The sequence below is a fragment of the Pantherophis guttatus genome, chromosome 9 (genome assembly GCF_059756535.1).
Source record: "Pantherophis guttatus breed Tessera chromosome 9, ASM5975653v1, whole genome shotgun sequence".
NCBI lineage: Eukaryota > Metazoa > Chordata > Lepidosauria > Squamata > Colubridae > Pantherophis > Pantherophis guttatus.
The window spans coordinates 8938185-8954232 of record NC_142071.1 but is presented as its reverse complement, the minus strand read 5'-3'; the positions used below and the strand labels follow the sequence as shown (position 1 = coordinate 8954232).

General features: G+C 43.7%; 1 protein-coding gene across 2 annotated transcripts in view; it reads right to left on the bottom strand.

Annotated features, from left to right (window-relative positions):
* The window catches only part of PPP2R2A (protein phosphatase 2 regulatory subunit Balpha), a 77183-nt gene extending 61637 nt beyond the window's left edge, over window positions 1–15546 (bottom strand). The window contains exons 1-2 of one of the 2 annotated variants that reach the window (XM_034436844.3): window positions 15044–15546; window positions 12506–12583 (exon numbers count right to left, since the gene is read on the bottom strand). In XM_034436844.3, coding sequence (XP_034292735.1) covers window positions 12506–12583; window positions 15044–15050 — 85 coding nt within the window. In that variant the 5' untranslated portion in view covers window positions 15051–15546. Of the gene's footprint in view, window positions 1–12505; window positions 12584–13295; window positions 14326–15043 lie in introns of those variants that run through there. The other variant, XM_087875583.1, reaches the window with a different exon arrangement.
* Between the last annotated feature and the right edge of the window lie 502 nt (window positions 15547–16048).

Here is a 16048-nt window from a genome sequence, read left to right as displayed (position 1 = left end):
CCTTGGCAACTTTACGACTTGTGGACTTCAACTCCCAGACCCCTGGCCTAAAGTAACCCCGCAGTGAGACAAGTGGCAAATAAATTTCACAAATAATAACAACCTCTAGTAAGATCCAGCTTCTGCTACAAACCAACACTGTGAAAGTTGATTAGAGTTTCACTCATAATCCATGCAAATGGTTTTCGTATCTGTGTGAACTTCACAGAGAATACTATTATTCTCTACCAGTTCTCAATCGGATCAACAAACACAATTTGAGATTTAGTATTATCTGCAAATTTGGTAAGTTCCCCTTCTATTCCTAGAAGTTCCTATTAACAGGGCTGTCACCAAGGAGAGGAATTGTGTCATTGAGAAATTCTTGTATTTCTCCTTTCTCTAGAGCAAAAGGAAACTAATTTGGGGCAGAGGGGGTTACTCTCATTTACTCTTTGCCTGGATACAGGCTGAGTCCAGGATCCAACGTCTGTTTTTCTTCTGATGGCCTTTGCCCTTATAGTAACAGCTTCTACAACAGACCCAATCTGAAAACCCCCATGATGTCCTACCCGGGATCAAAGCACTTTAGCATAGTCTCATCTTTCTCAGGAGATGGTTCTTCTTGGAGGAAGAGGAGATCAAGTTATAAAATCATTATCATCATCTTCATCATCACCATCATCTTGGATCCTTGGCACTACAACTGAGTGCCTGTTTCAGGCAGTGTGAGCTCTTCTACTTGTTGCAAGGGAACAACATTTCACAACAGGGGAGACTATCCTCTTACCTGCTGGACTCTCTCAACAACTTGCCTAGGAAGAGCGGAGACCCTGTCAGAGCACATTCTGACAATCCAATTGTGGGGAGAGGCAGGTTACACAAATTATTTTATAATTTCAGGGGGCTCACAGTGTTACAAAGTTTGCGAACTCTTGAAATGGAATGCGAGAAAGACCTTGGGAGACCCAGGAGGAAGACCCACTGTATAGATCAGGGGGCTCCAACCTTGGCAACTTTAAGACTTGTGGACTTCAACATCCAGAATTCTGGGAGTTGAAGTCCACAAGTCTTAAAGTTGCCAAGGTTGGAGACTCCTGGTATAGATAACAGTCTGATAAATGAAATTTGAGTCCAAAAGGGATGTACAAAGCATCTGAGAAGGGACCATCCTTAATTTTTGGGATAGTTTTTATTTTGGGGAGTGTTTTATTTTTTGGAAGAGAAAGGATGGGCTTGCAAGATTGTGTATCCTTATAATTAAAGCAGAACTAATATGATTGTGATGATATCTATCTGAATTAGCTTGAGGGGCAACACTTCTGGACTAGAGAAAATAAGGATGCATTCCTAACAATTGTCCAGACAGTACAGATCTATAGGAGACAGCAAGTACCAGTAGTGCCATATAGCCCTTTGGATTCAAAGAAAATAGCATGAAGACATTCATGAGGATCTGTCCTTATTGCCTTAAAGCAATTGTGTCTGTTCCCAGGACCGCACAGCTCCAGCATGAACCAGAAAAAAATGTGCTTGGTTTTGGGAACTATAGAACAGGTGAGTCTGCATGCCTTTCTCAACTTCTACGTTCAAAGCATTTTTGTTGTTGTTGTTGTTAGTTGCAAAGTCATGTCCGACCCATCGCGACCCCATGGACAACGTTCCTCCAGGCCTTCCTGTCCTCTACCATCCCCCGGAGTCCATTTAAGGTCACACCGATTGCTTCAGTGACTCCATCCAGCCACCACGTTCTCTGTCGTTCCTTTCTTCTTTTGCCCTCAATCGTTCCCAGCATTACGCTCTTCTCCAGGGAGTCCTTCCTTCTCATTAGGTGGCCAAAGCATTTGAGTCTCATCTTCAGGATCTGGCCTTCTAAAGAGCAGTCAGGGTTGATCTCCTCTAGGACTGACCGGTTGGATCGCCTTGCAGTCCAAGGGATCGCAGGAATCTTCTCCAGCACCAGAGTTGAAAGGCTTCCGTTCTTTGACGCTCAGCCTTCCTTATGGTCCAACTTTCACAGCCATGCATTGCAACTGGGAAAACCATAGCCTTGACTATACGCACTTTTGTTGGCAGGGTGATGTCTCTGCTTTATTCAAAGCATTGCACAGTCCTATTAGGAGCTCCTTGGTGCTCTCTGAGCTTGGTTGTTTTCTTGCAGATGTTTCATTACTCAAACTACGTCACATCAGCAGTGCTAGGTAGCTTCATCAATTCTAGACTAGCACTGATGATGTGACCTAGTTTGGGTAATGAAATCTGCAAGAAAACCACCATGCTCAGAGAGCACCAAGGACCCTCTTATTTTAACCCTGAGCTACACACATCCTCATTTATTGACAGTTCTCATAACAAGAAGCCTGCCAAGCCTTCCTGAAACCAGAGTGGATGAGAGCTTTGCGGGCAGAGCACTTCCTGCTACTACAGAATACTATCTTCGGACAAGGACAGTGAGCTGAAAGGGGAAAAGAAACTGAATTCAGATCACATCTGCTCTGTAAAGCTTTCCAAAGCCAATTTGGCTTAACCCACAACCAATTGTACACATATTCTGCTCAGAGACAGTTCCTTTTATCCAAAAGTCTGCAGGAAGGGACTTCCCAACCTGGTGACTTTAAGATGTGATAGACCCGTGATGGCGAACCTATGGCACACGTGCTGGAAGTGGCACGCAGAGCCATCTCACCATGCTCTTCCGGGTTCCGGCCAGGTGGTCTTCACGTGCACGGGAGGGCTGGAAGCCAAAAGAGCAGCCACCCGGTGTGTATGCGCGCGCTGGGAAGATGATCTTCTGGTTTCCGGCACACGCATGCTGGGAAGATGATCTTCCAGTTTCTGCCGCACGCATGCACGCGCTGGGAAGCTAATCTCCCAGTTTCTGGTGTGTATGCATGTGTGAAGTCCAGCTGGCCAGTGCTCATGCACGTGCCGGAAACCGGAAGATCACCTTTCGGCACTTGGTGCCGAAAAGGTTCGCCAACCCTGTGATGGACTGTAACTCCCAGAGGCAACCCAATGGATGTAACAAGGACTTAGCTGAGAAAGCCAGGTTATTTTTATCACTCTCCACCCATTCTTTGCCACAATCAACAATAGATTTATTGGTGTCTTGCATCTCTGAGGATGATGAAATATTTTGTATTTGGTGCAGGAACATGGTAAGAAGATGTCGTCTACTTTTAACTGCTGTCTGTTACACAAGTGAACCTTCACCTAGAAACTTTTCAACAGTTGCATTCTGGCCAACTTTTGCTCGAAAACTGAATAGCTTCTACATGCATCGCATACTATTTGCATGTCTCTCTAGAATGGTTAATGATATGTTTTACAAGTAGACCTCAACTTGCAAACATTTCTTTAACGCCTGTTTGAAGTCACAGAGGCAGTGAAAAAAGTGACTTATGAACAGTCCTCACATAGCTGCAGGACTGCGGACAGCTATGGTCATCCCCATGACCAAGTGATCAAAATCCAGGCACTTGGCAACCAGCATGTACTTAACAGCTGTTCCAGCATTCTGCCATTTGCAAGCTTCCCAACTGCTTCCAACAAGCAAAATCAATGGGGGAAGCCAGATTCACTTAACAACCACATGATTTGCTTAACAACTGCATTGATTTGCTTAACCACCATGGCAAAAAAAGGTTGTAAAATTGAGTGCGACTCACTTACCACCTGCCTTGCTTAGCAATCTAAATTCTGGTTCCAGTTGTGGCTGTAAATCTATATGCATTCATTCATTCATTCATTCATTCATTCATTCATTCATTCATTCATTCATTCATTGGTTCGATTTATATGCTGCCCTTCTCCAGAGACTCAGGGCAGCTTACAATGCATTAAGCAATAGCCTTCATACTTTTGTATATACCTGCTTAGTAGGGCTTTCGCCCCCCCCCAGCGGTGTTCTTTTTTATACGAAGTCAGCTTATTGCCCCCACAATCCGGGTCCTCATTTTACCTACCTCGAAAGGATGGAAGGCTGAGTCAACTTTGAGCCTGGTGAGATTTGAACTTGCAGTAATTACAGGCAGCTGGCTTTATTTTAACAGCACTTTAGCCGCTATGCCACCAAGGCTGCATCTTCAAATAACTGATAGAAAAATCCATCCTTCAAACATGTTCATAAGACTGGATGAGTCAATCTTGATATCTAATATGATTTGATCAGAGTGCCAGCACCGGGGCACCCAAAGAACATTTGAGCTAAGCATAACTAACGTCTTGGTCTCTGACACCCCACAATCATCCTAGATTAGAAAGGCTCCTATCTGAAACCCAGGTAGATTCACAGATCACCTGCCAAGACAGAAGCAGTTCCTACAAATTAAATAGTTCCAGTCCTGTTGGTTTTGAATTAGTTCAATCTTTTTAAAAGCAGCAACTCAGATTATCTTGTTATCATAACTGGGTACCTTAGCATAAGAATTAAGATTGGGGTTCATTCCTTCATTAAAAGTATCACAATAAATTTCAATCTTTCCCTGAACACTGAAGATAATCCACAGAGTAGCTTCTTAAAATACAAATAAGAAGGAAATCTGCACTAGACATGCCATAAAATAATGGATCTGGACTAAAACTTCATTACAAGTAGACCTCGATTTACAACAGTTCATTTAGTGACCAAGTTACAACGGCACTGAAAAATGTGACATGACCTTTTTTCACACTTACAACTGTTGCAGTATCTCAGACACTTGGCAACTGACTCATATTTATGACGGTGGCAGGACCTGAGTCATGCGCCCTTCTGACAAGCAAAGTCAATGGGAAAGGCAGATTCACTTAACCATCTTACTAACTTGACAACTTAACAATGATTCACTTAACAACCGTGGCAAGAAAGGTCATAAAACAGGACAAAATCCACTTAACAAATGTCTCGCTGAGCAATGGACATTTTAGGCACAACAGTGGTCGTAAGTCGAGAAATACCTGTAGTAAACAGAAGATGTGGAGATGAGAACTTCTTCATGATTTCGAACTATACCACAAGGAAACAACTAATTACACACCTACTTTCAAAGAATTAAAAGGACAGGAGCTCCTGTCAGGGTGGATTTGATTTAAATCAAGTCGATTTAAACCACAATTTAAATCATGATTTAAATCACTAGTAAAAAGGCTTGATTTAAATCAGCTCGATTTAAATCATGATTTTTAAAGAGCAACTGTTCCGCAGCAGCTCCTCCTCCTCTAACCGACAGTCCCAATATTGCAGAATATACAGCCTCATGCTACATAACTAAGCTCCGTTTCATGATGAATAAACTAAATTATTGATGTATCTTAAATTGAAAAGTATGTTTAGATAGATTTTTACTCCAAAAGCATTTTATTAAAATAAATTTAATTAAAAATAATTTAAAATCCAATTTAAATGAAAAAAATCAGATTTTTTTGATTATTTTTTTTTAAAAACTATCAATTTTTATCCACCCTGTCCTCATTTAATGATGACTTGTTCACTGACCATTCAATCTTGTTACAACACCAAACAAGTGATAATCATGAGCAGTTCTCAAAGTTCCAGGCATCACAGAGCTGTTCATTCTGATCTGAGTGCTCAACAAGCAGCTTGGAGTTTTGACCACTAGAGTCGCATTCACACAATACAATTTGTGACCTTCCTTCTTGGCTTCCCACATACAAAGTTAATGGGAAAGCCGACAGGAATTGTTGGAATGATTCTATGAGGTCCTCATTTAACAATCGGTGGTGATTCACTTCATATCAATAACCAGGGATTGCTGAAACTGCCAATGCTAAGTGATGTGATAAGGAGCCTTGGTGGTACAGGGGTTTAAGGCACCCTGTTATTAAGCTTATTAAGACCAGCTGCCTGCAATTACTGCAGGGTTCGAATCTCACCATGGCTCAAGGTTGACTCAGCCTTCCATCCTTTCTAAGGTAGGTGAAATGAGGACCCAGTTTGTGGGGGCAATAAGCTGACTTTGTATAAATATACAAAAGGATGAAGGCTATTGCTGAGCACATTGTAAGCCGCCCTGAGTCTTCGGAGAAGGGCGGCATATAAATCAAATTAAAAAAAAAAAAATGTGCCCACATGATTTCATGCTTTATGACTGCATCGTTTAGTGACATAAATTCCAGTAGTAATTATCATTGTTAAGGGACAACCGCTTGCAAATTCAAAGGAAAAGAAGAAGCATTTATTCTAGTCTTAGTAGTCCACAGTATTAAGAAGTCTGTAAGTAAATCATCCATTCATTCATCTAAAGGTTCATTCTTGGAAGCTACCTTTGAAAAGTCAGGCATGGTAAAGAGTTGTATAGCTCTCATGTAATAGCACCAAAATTAAACAGGGTTGAATACCCTGATTTAATATCCTGATTTTGAGACAGAGCCAATGAATGAACGGGCAAAGTCAGTTCAAGGAAAACAGATGAATGATTTAGACAAACAGGAAGATTGACAAAGCAGACAAGAAATCAACTCATTGACACTTCATAATCACTTCAAAGTCCTTGAGCCTGGGCAGGCTAGATCTCAATTTTTTTAAAAAACAGATTAATTCAACAATCATGGGATCAGGGATTATCTACCCACTGTATTATTAATTTAACAGTAACAGGAAAACTGCCTTACATAATCTATTTATTTATTAGATCTCTAAACCATTGCAATTAGAAGACAATAAGCACTGTGTGCAGCAAAACAAAAGTTATGAAATCGGATCTAGTCACGCAGGTGCAACTTATGACTGTCATGACTTACAACAGAAATTCCAGGCTCCATTACAGTCATAAATTGAGGCGCAGAATATGCCTCCTTAAGCTCCTGAAGGAAATGAATTTGAACAAAGAAAAATACAATTGTACATACATCTCAACTTCTCACAGATTTTCAAGAGACTTGAAAATCTTAAAGGCAAAACAGGTGAATACCAGCCTCAGGGATTCATGCCATATAACTGGTTATTTATTTAATGTAACATGTTATTGTTTGTTTCAAGTGTAAATAGTTTTCCCCAATAACTGATACCCCCAGTGCATTAAATAAATAAAATGTTCTCCGAAAAAGAAATTATTTCCATTGGTTTGAAATCACAAATTCAAGGTAGTCCCAATTCTCACTATGATTACTGCTTTTTGCATAGCAGCTTAAATACCCCCAATAAAAATCAATCATTTCAGATTCTAACCATTTCTGTGATATCTTTTGTCTATTAATTTCAGTTTAATTCTAGATAGTTCTCTTCTCACTGAGTTTGCAAGCGATCTGCTTCTCAGGCAACTTTGGGATTGTTGATAATTAACACTGTCTGTAAAATGTGCAATATGAACTACATATTAAGATCAGTTTTTATTTTTTTTAAAAATACAGAAAACACGTAGAACAGAAAACTTGTTCATTTCAGTCAGCCATTTTTATGGATAAAAGCTGAATGCAATTTTAGATAGGGAGAAAACCCTCAGAAATAGATTGAGTGGGGAAAACTTTCTTGAAAAAAAAAGATGCTAAATATCAGGAAAATAAGTGTAGTTTACAGAAAATGCCTGAATTGTGGAGTCTTTGTTGCTCTCTAAGTTTGTTTTCTCGCAGACATTTCATTACCAAACTAGGTAACATCAACAGCCCTACAAGAGAGTGGCATTTCTTCTCATTGTATATACTAGTCTGAACCCATGGATCCCTAAATGAAGGCTTATGAACATTAGTGTTATAATGTTAGTGTTATAATTCCGAGCAATCTCAGACAATATAAGGAGTTTGCGAGAGGCTAAAAGTTACAATTTAGCAATATCAGATGGGTCTCAGTATCCTTATTCTTACAATATTTATTTGCACATTGCAACAAGTATCACGCATCTCAATAAGCCATTGTGAGGTTTTTGCTTGGCTTCAACTCAGAATGCTATATGAAGTTAGTCACTAACATTCATAAGCCTTCACGTATGAGTTCATGTGTCAGGAGTAGCTTGCTACTGATTATTCAACCACAGATATGCAAACTATATTTCAGTCCCTGTCATCCTAAATGTCAATTAAGTTGTCTTCCCAGCTTAGACAAACCAAAGATCCTCAGCTAAAATTCTCCCCAACTTTTTGGCGAATGTATCTTATCCACAGGATTAGATTAACAGAGTTGGAAGGGACCTTGGAGGTCATCTAGTCCAACCCTCCGCCCAAGCAGGAGACCCTACACCATTTCTGACAGATGGCAGTCCAGTCTCTTCTTGAAAGCCTCCAGTGATGAAGCTCCCACAACTTCTGAAGGCAACTTCTGTTCCATTGGCTTATTGTTCTCACTGTCAGAAAGTTCCTCCTCATTTCTAGGTTGAATCTCTCCTTGATCAGTTTCCATCCATTATTCCTTGTCTGGCCTTCAGGTGCTTTGGAAAATAGTTTGATCCCCTCCTCTCTGTGGCAGCCCCTCAAATATTTGAAGATTGCTATCATGTCCCCCCTGGTCCTTCTCTTTTTCTATCATCCATGTAGGTATGTGCTTGGTTTAGATCCTGTTATGAATATTCTCAATACAGGTAATTCTCCACTTACAACCATCTGTTAAGCAACTGTCCAATGTTACAACAGCACCGAAAAAAGTGACTTTTAATTGGTCCTCACATTTACAACTGTCACAGCATCCCCATGGTCACATGATCAAAATGTGGTTGTTTGGCAAATGGCATGTTGTTTATGTCAATTGGATCATCTCAGGTCACGTGATCACCGTCGATGACCTTCCCGGCCATTTTCAACAAGCGAAGTCAATGGGGGGAAGCCAGATTTGTTTAACGACCGCACGATTCATTTAACAACTGTGGTGATTTGCTTAAGAACCATGGCAAAATTGGTCATGATATCAGGCCTGACTCACTGAACAACTGTCTCACTTGGCAGTGTAAGTTCTGGTCCCAATTGTGACCGTAAGTGGAGGACTATCTATATGTATTTATTTTCATCAACTGTGGTACATTTATAGCCCTAGTTATATGCCTGCTTCTCTCCATTCAACCATACTGAGAATAAATTTCTAGGAGGCTATACAGAGAACTATCTACATCAGGGGTGTCAAACTCACGGCCCGGGGACCAGATGCATCAAGCGCTGGCCACGCCCACACCCAGTTTAGTGAAGGGGGAACATGTCATGATACGTCACATTTATTTATTTATTTATTGGTTCGATTTATATGCCGCCCTTCTCCGGAGTCCCAGGGCAGCTTACAATGCGTTAAGCAATAGCCTTCATACTTTTTTGTATATACCTGCTTAGTAGGGCTTTCAGCCCCCCCCTAAGCGGTGTTCTATTTTATACAAAGTCAGCTTATTGCCCCCACAATCTGGGTCCTCATTTTACCTACCTCGGAAGGATGGAAGGCTGAGTCAACCTTGAGCCTGGTGAGATTTGAACTTGCAGTAATTGCAGGCAGCTGGCAGCTAAGTGCTACTTTAACAGCAGTTTAGTCTGCTGCGCCACCAAGGCGAGTTTGACACCCCTGATCTACGCCAATCTTCACCCTAAAAGGAACCTGCTTTTACCTCGGATGTTATGAAACTATTTAGAATTTAGAATAGAACAGAGCTGGAAGGGACCTTGGAGGTCTTCTAGTCCAGCTCCCTGATCAAGCAGGAGAATCTATACCAGTGATGGCTAACCTTTTTGCCATCGCGTGCCAGGAAGGGGGGGCGGGGGAGGTTCGCGAGTGTGCACGTGCCCACACCCATAATTCTATGCGCCGTGCCCTGCGCATGCATGCATGTCCCCGCCCCCCGCTCCTGGCACACAATGGCCCGGTAGGCCCATTTTTCTTTCTCACCTGGCTCCAGATCCATTCTATGCATCTGGGGAGGGCAAAAACAGCCTTCCCTACCCCCTTGGAGGCCCGAAACAGCCTGTTTCCCAACTTCTGGTTGGACACGAAGTGACATTTTTTGTTGTCCCCAGCCTCCAGAGACTACTAGAGAGGCTGAGCTGGAGTGCCTCCGTGTGCCACCTGTGGCACGCGTGCCAGTTTCGCCATCACGGATCTACACCATTTCAGACAAATGACTATCTAGTCTCTTCTTAAAACCCTACAGTGTTGGAGCACCCATGATTTCTGAAGGCCAGCTGTTCCACTGGTTAATTGTCCTCACTGTTAGGAAGTTTATCCTTAATTTCAGGTTGCGTCTCTCTTTGATTAATTTCCATCCATTGTTTCTTGTCCTGCCATCCCGTGCTTTGTAGAATAATTTGACCCCCCTCTTCTTTGTGGCAGCTCCTCAAATACTGGAATACTGTTATCATGTCACCCCTAATTCTTCTTTTCCTTAGGCTATGTTCTTTAAGTTTCAGACTGTTTTTCCCCAGCACGATTCCGGTACCAGAGAGGGAAAAAGAAGCCCAGATCATCCCAGCCTGCTCTTGTTCTCAATACAGGCAGCATTCACAGCAATGGGCGTTCCTTTTGCACCAGCTGCAACAGATCAATAGCGCAGTAATTCATACAGCAATGGTCAGTAGGCTTTACTGATGCATATTTAGCAAGCCATACACTCAGCTCTAGTTAGCAACAGTATCCACCATAGAATATACTTGCTGGAGGAAATAGGGAGGTACAAAACACTGTGTGCACAAAACAGCTTGCTCTGGTCCGTAAACAGATCAAAATTGGGCTGTTCTGAGCCAGGCAGGAAGGATTACGGGGAGGGAATAGGGGAAGGGGCCAAAGATATCAGGAATTGAAGGGAACTCGGAAGGGACAGAAGATGAGAGAGAAAGGAAGCAGATGGGCCAGTAGCAGCCATTATGGGGAGGGAAGAGAAGGGCAGATACAAACCAGCTTCTCCTATTTGACAACATAGATTTCCCCCCCCCCCTGCTGACCTAAAAAAAGGTCTAGCAGCATGGGAATAATATGAAGGTTTATTCTGAACCAAGTTTTGCCCTTTTTGTGCATCTTGCGCTAGAGAGTTACAGATCTGCACTGTCAACTAATGCACAATAATATTTCACCAATAAAACAGTACTACATGTAGTCCTCCATTTACAACAGTTCATTTAGTGACTTTCAAAGTTACAATGGCACTGAAAAAAAGTGACTTATGACCATCTTTCACACTTACCACCTTTGTAGCATCCCTTTGATCATGTGACCAAAATTCAGATGTTTGGCAATTGGTTCATACTTACGACCGTTGCTGTGCCCCAAGGTCACGTGATCCCACTTTGCGACCTTTTGACAAGCAAAATCAACGAGGAAGCCAGATTCGCTTAACAACCAAGTTGCTAAATTGTCAACTGCAACGATTCAAGATGAACAACTGTTGCAGGAAAAGTCGCAAAATGGGGCAAACCTCACTTAACGAATGAAACGTTGGGCTCAATTGTGGCCATAAGTCGAGGACTACCTGTACAGCTAAGCAGAATATGTGATTCCAGCAAAGGTTTAGGGGGGCACATGTATTAATACACTACGTATCTCTGGGATATTACTATTACTCAAACCACAGTAGCTCTTTGAAAGTTGCAGGCTGAAGTTTTGCTTCCAGAAATAAAGTCTAAATCCATCTGCACACAAGGCAAGGCCCTTTATCATCTAAGTTTTACCCACCCTCAAGAAAAAGGAAAGTCAAATCTTTGGACTTAGATGTGTCTTCAAGGAAAAAGCTCAATTTCCCTTCTTAGAAGGCTCAAGCAGATTAGATTACACAACTATTTTCCAGAAACTGCTACTGTTTCTTTATCAGTGTGATCTCTTGACCCATACTATGCATGCTCCAATTCTCCCAATGCTTCCAGAAATATATCATTAAAAAGAAACTAGAAATCATTCTCCATTTTCCTGCCACATTTTTTCTCTACAGCAAGAACGCATGGCTTAGTAACACCACGTGCTCACACTAATAGTGGCATCTATTCAGAAAAGCACAATGCGTGATTAATTGTCCAGGTTTAACAGCCACAGGTGATTTCTTTAAAATGCAATAACTCAAGGAATGAAAGGTCATTTTACACACTTGCATGCAACGTGTATTATAATGCATGTAGGTATGCACCCACATATACACGCTGCATTGACCAGAAAACCATCTGCCATTCATCAAAATACTTATATCTTTTGTTTTCATGTTTATAAGCATACCTAAATTTGCCCTAATTTATTAAAATTAATACAATTCTTAAAGCAGCCACATCTTTTCCAGACTCCAGCAAATCCCTTAAAAAGTTGGGCTGCTTTAATTAATAGAGAAGAGGTACTATGCCATGTGCAAATCAAAGCGTCTATTCCAAATTATTTTCGAAGCATGCAAGTTCCAATACAGAGGAAAGAGACATGTGAAAAACGTTTAGCATCCCTTCAAAAACTGCCCTGATTCTAACCATTTAATACCGAGCCAAAAGAAAATGAATGCCCCAACAACTATTAAGCGAGATTCTAGACACTTCAGTAAACTTCCAGGGTATTCTCTCTAGGCCCAACAATAGGAAAAGATTTAACTATCCCAGGAATGCAGCATTTCCACTGTGCTCTCATTAGCAATGGTAATGGGGGCTCAGAACTTGTTCTTACCTTCCGCTACATCATCGTCCACAGCGCCTTTCACCTGAGAAAAACACCACTGAATGTCATTCCCGCCACCGCCAGCTCCTAGAAACAGAACAGAAGTTAAATCAACGTAATTCCACACCCCATCGTCTGAAATTTGGCTGCACCGTCTTATCATTCCGCTCTGATAAACAGTGCAGCGAATGACGCTGCAAAGGCAAACTCTACACACCCACAAGGATATTCTCAGCACAGATTGAAGCCCCACGGATAAACCTCCTGGCAAACCATTCTCTTCCTCCACCTGCCACCTAAGCACTGGGTTCGAATTAGCCCAGAGCAAATCTATCCATCCGGCCCAGAATCACTGCAATTTCTCAGCTAATTCTTAGCAGTTTCCAAAACTACATTCCTGAATACATTCCCAAAATCACACCACAGTTCCCAGAAATGAATTCGGATGTCTTCTAGAATACCCTGAAAAAATGCAGTGCTTCCTTGGCTTAACAAACAAAAATTCATTTTCTACATTAAATCCTCTCCCGCCCCTAACCTGGCTACATTTCCCCCCCACCACCACCGTATTTAAAAACAATAAATCAACATTATCATTAGCAGCAGCAGGAACAGCAAACTTCACCGCCTAAAGAAAAAAAAAAAACAGAAACCTAAGCCAAGAACCTTTCCTATGTGCATCAGAAAGAAATAAAACACGATTTAAAAAAAAAAAAAGGAATACAAAGCAGAAGCTACAACCTCAAAAGCTGAAGAGGTTGTCAGGCTGCTTTAAAGTTACAAGTAAGTTTCAAACTACCGTAAAAGACGGATCGAAGAGAAAATTTCAGGAACATTTCTGCCTAGGCGGAAAACAATGAATCACTTGAACCTTGCCGCCAAGGCATGTACAAAACACCCAGCAGACACCACCCATTTCTTCTTCATGTCATTTGAAGTCAGTCATTTGGGTTGGGTTCATACAGGAAAAGAAGACGATGAAGAATTACAAGCTGGTAGCTTCTAGTTCCTGAAAAGAGGACTGTCAAAATGGAACCCTTTCTTTTTCACGCCCCCCTCCAAATCAAATGCAAAACGGTGCAAAAGTGTTTTTCTCTCTCTCTCTCTCTCTCTCTCTCCCTTTTCTGCTTAAGGCTGAACTCTACAGGGAGAACAAAGTTTGAAGCAACTATTTACTCCTTCCTGGCTCAAGAACAAGCAGGAGAACACAGGAAAAGTGGAAACAAAAGTATTCTATTTTAATCTCCCTTCTGTTACAATGTCCTGTATCATTTGACCATATCTGGAAATGGGAAAGGATGTTTAGAGATGGGAATAAATCCACAGGCGTGAACAGTATTCCCGAATTGCATCCTTGAAGGAGCAAAAGCCGAGGCCCGTAGCTGAGGTTTGCCTGGAAACCCAAAGATCTCCTATAAAAATAAATGAAAAACGTGTATCTCATTTCAAAAAAAAAAAAAATTAGGCCGCCCCCATCCAGCTGTAACTCCCTACATTCCAAGCTCTGCTTCCATTGATGAAAAAAAAGAAAGAAAGAAAGAAAAGAAACCCAGGGTCGGATGGATGCACAGAGGTGTCGTGGGCACATCAGGGCTGCAAAGCAGCTCTAAATAGGGCCTCTTGTGCTCCATTTTCAAACCTGGAGCAATTAGAGCAACTGGGTGCGGGTGAAACGAATTCCAGGAAAAAGGAAAAATAAATAAAATAAATGGGGAAAGCAAGAGAAGGGAGCTGGGGTTTAAGGCCTCCCGGTGCATTTTCATGCCACCCACCACCCCACCACCCCCCAAGCACTAGTAAGGTGGGGGAACCCTCCCCCTCCCTCAAATGAGCAGGAAGAGATGTAAGCTTCACGTAACTAATCACATGTAGGCTGCTCAAGCTGTCAGCAGCAAACCCGACCCCCCCTCCCCTCCCCTCGGTTTCCCACCAAGATTGCACGTCTCTCTTATTCCCACGGCTGCATGGGAGCACGCTGGCTTGTTGCAAAGGAGCCCACCCTTCCCTTCCCTTCCCTTCCCAAACACGGGGCGTGCAAAGCAATCCTGCCGGTCCAGCCCTGAATTCCCCGCCCGGGGTGGGGAAAAAAAGCCTTATCGAGGCTTATCAGCAGGGGGGGGGGGAGGGGGAAGATCAATACCCCCCCACACACCCTCCTCGACACACAGATGCAGGCAGCCACCGCGTACGCCTCGGTTGGACCCCCGCTCCAACTTCTGCCTCTCCTTCGCCAAGGAGCAGAGCCGCCCGCTTTGACGGGCAGAGGCATCTTTTTCAAAACCCCGTCCCTCAAGGGGGATCGAGGCGGAGGGGGAGGCGGACGAGCCGGCCCCGGGGAGGGGAGGGGAGCCAGCATTTCAGGAGACCCTCCGAGGCAGCGAGAGGGAGCGGGGGGGGATTAAAAGCCGACCGGGTCTTTTCGCTGAACAAGCAACGGGGTGAGAGAAAGAGGCAATCAGTCGGGCTCTGCAAGAGCAAAGCAGCGTTTCCCTCAAGCCGCCCGCCCGGCGCCAGGCTCCAGTCCCCGCGGCTCCTTGGCCCCTTTACCTGCCATGCTGGGCGCCCAATGCTTAGCGGTCGGGAGGAAGCGGCCTCTCAGCTTCTCAATCCTCTCGCCGGGCCGGTCTCGGAGAGAACGTGGAGGGAGGATGGCAGCGGATCGCGCCCGCCGGGGGAGCGGGGGGGAGGGCAAGGCCGGCTTCGCTTCTCCAGGGCTTCCCCGCTCTCCGCTTCCTCCTCCTCCTCCTTCCCCAGCCCCCCCTCCTCCTCCTCCTCCTCCTTTCAAAATGGCGCCGGCAGAACCGAATATGACGTCACCGGCCGAGGCGGGGGAAGGTGGGAAAGCTGAGGGGGGGGGCTCGCCCGGAGGGGAAGAGGAAGGGGGCGGGGCCCTTAATAAAAAAAAAAAAGGCCGGAGATGGGAGGGCGCGCGTTGCGCTCGCTGGGCTGGGAGGGCGCGCTTGACCCGCCTGAGGAGGAGGAGGAGGGAGAGCTTGAGTTCCCGCAACCCACTTTCCGGGTGGGGCTGGCGCGGCGGGCTAAAAAAAACCCGAAAGTGAACTTGCGCAAGTGCAGCCGAGGCGGCGGCTCTTTGGCTTGGGCGCTCCCGCTCGCCTGGCTTCTGCGCCGGTGCCGCTGCCAGCCTGAGGAAGGGACGCTATAGATTTTTCTGACGAGAATCAACAGGTGGCGAGAGAGGCTTTAGCTCAGGGGGTCTCCAAACCTTGGCAACTTGAAGCCTGGCGGACTTCAACTCCCAGAATTCCCCAGCCAGCAAAGCGTTTTTTCAGTGCCTTTGTAACGTCAAACAGTCACTAAACGGACTGTTTTAAGTCAAGGGCTACCTGCAGTTGTAAGTCAAGAACCAGGAGGCAGATTGATTCATGGATACTACTAAATTTCCAAGGCACTCCTTGAAATTGCAACCGTAAAACACAGTTAAAACATTTATCAAGTCAAAGATAGTTATACATTTAATAAAACAAATAGCCTTGGTAGTACAGTGGTCTAAGGCACCCTGTTATTAAGCTGGTTATTAAGACCAGATGCCTG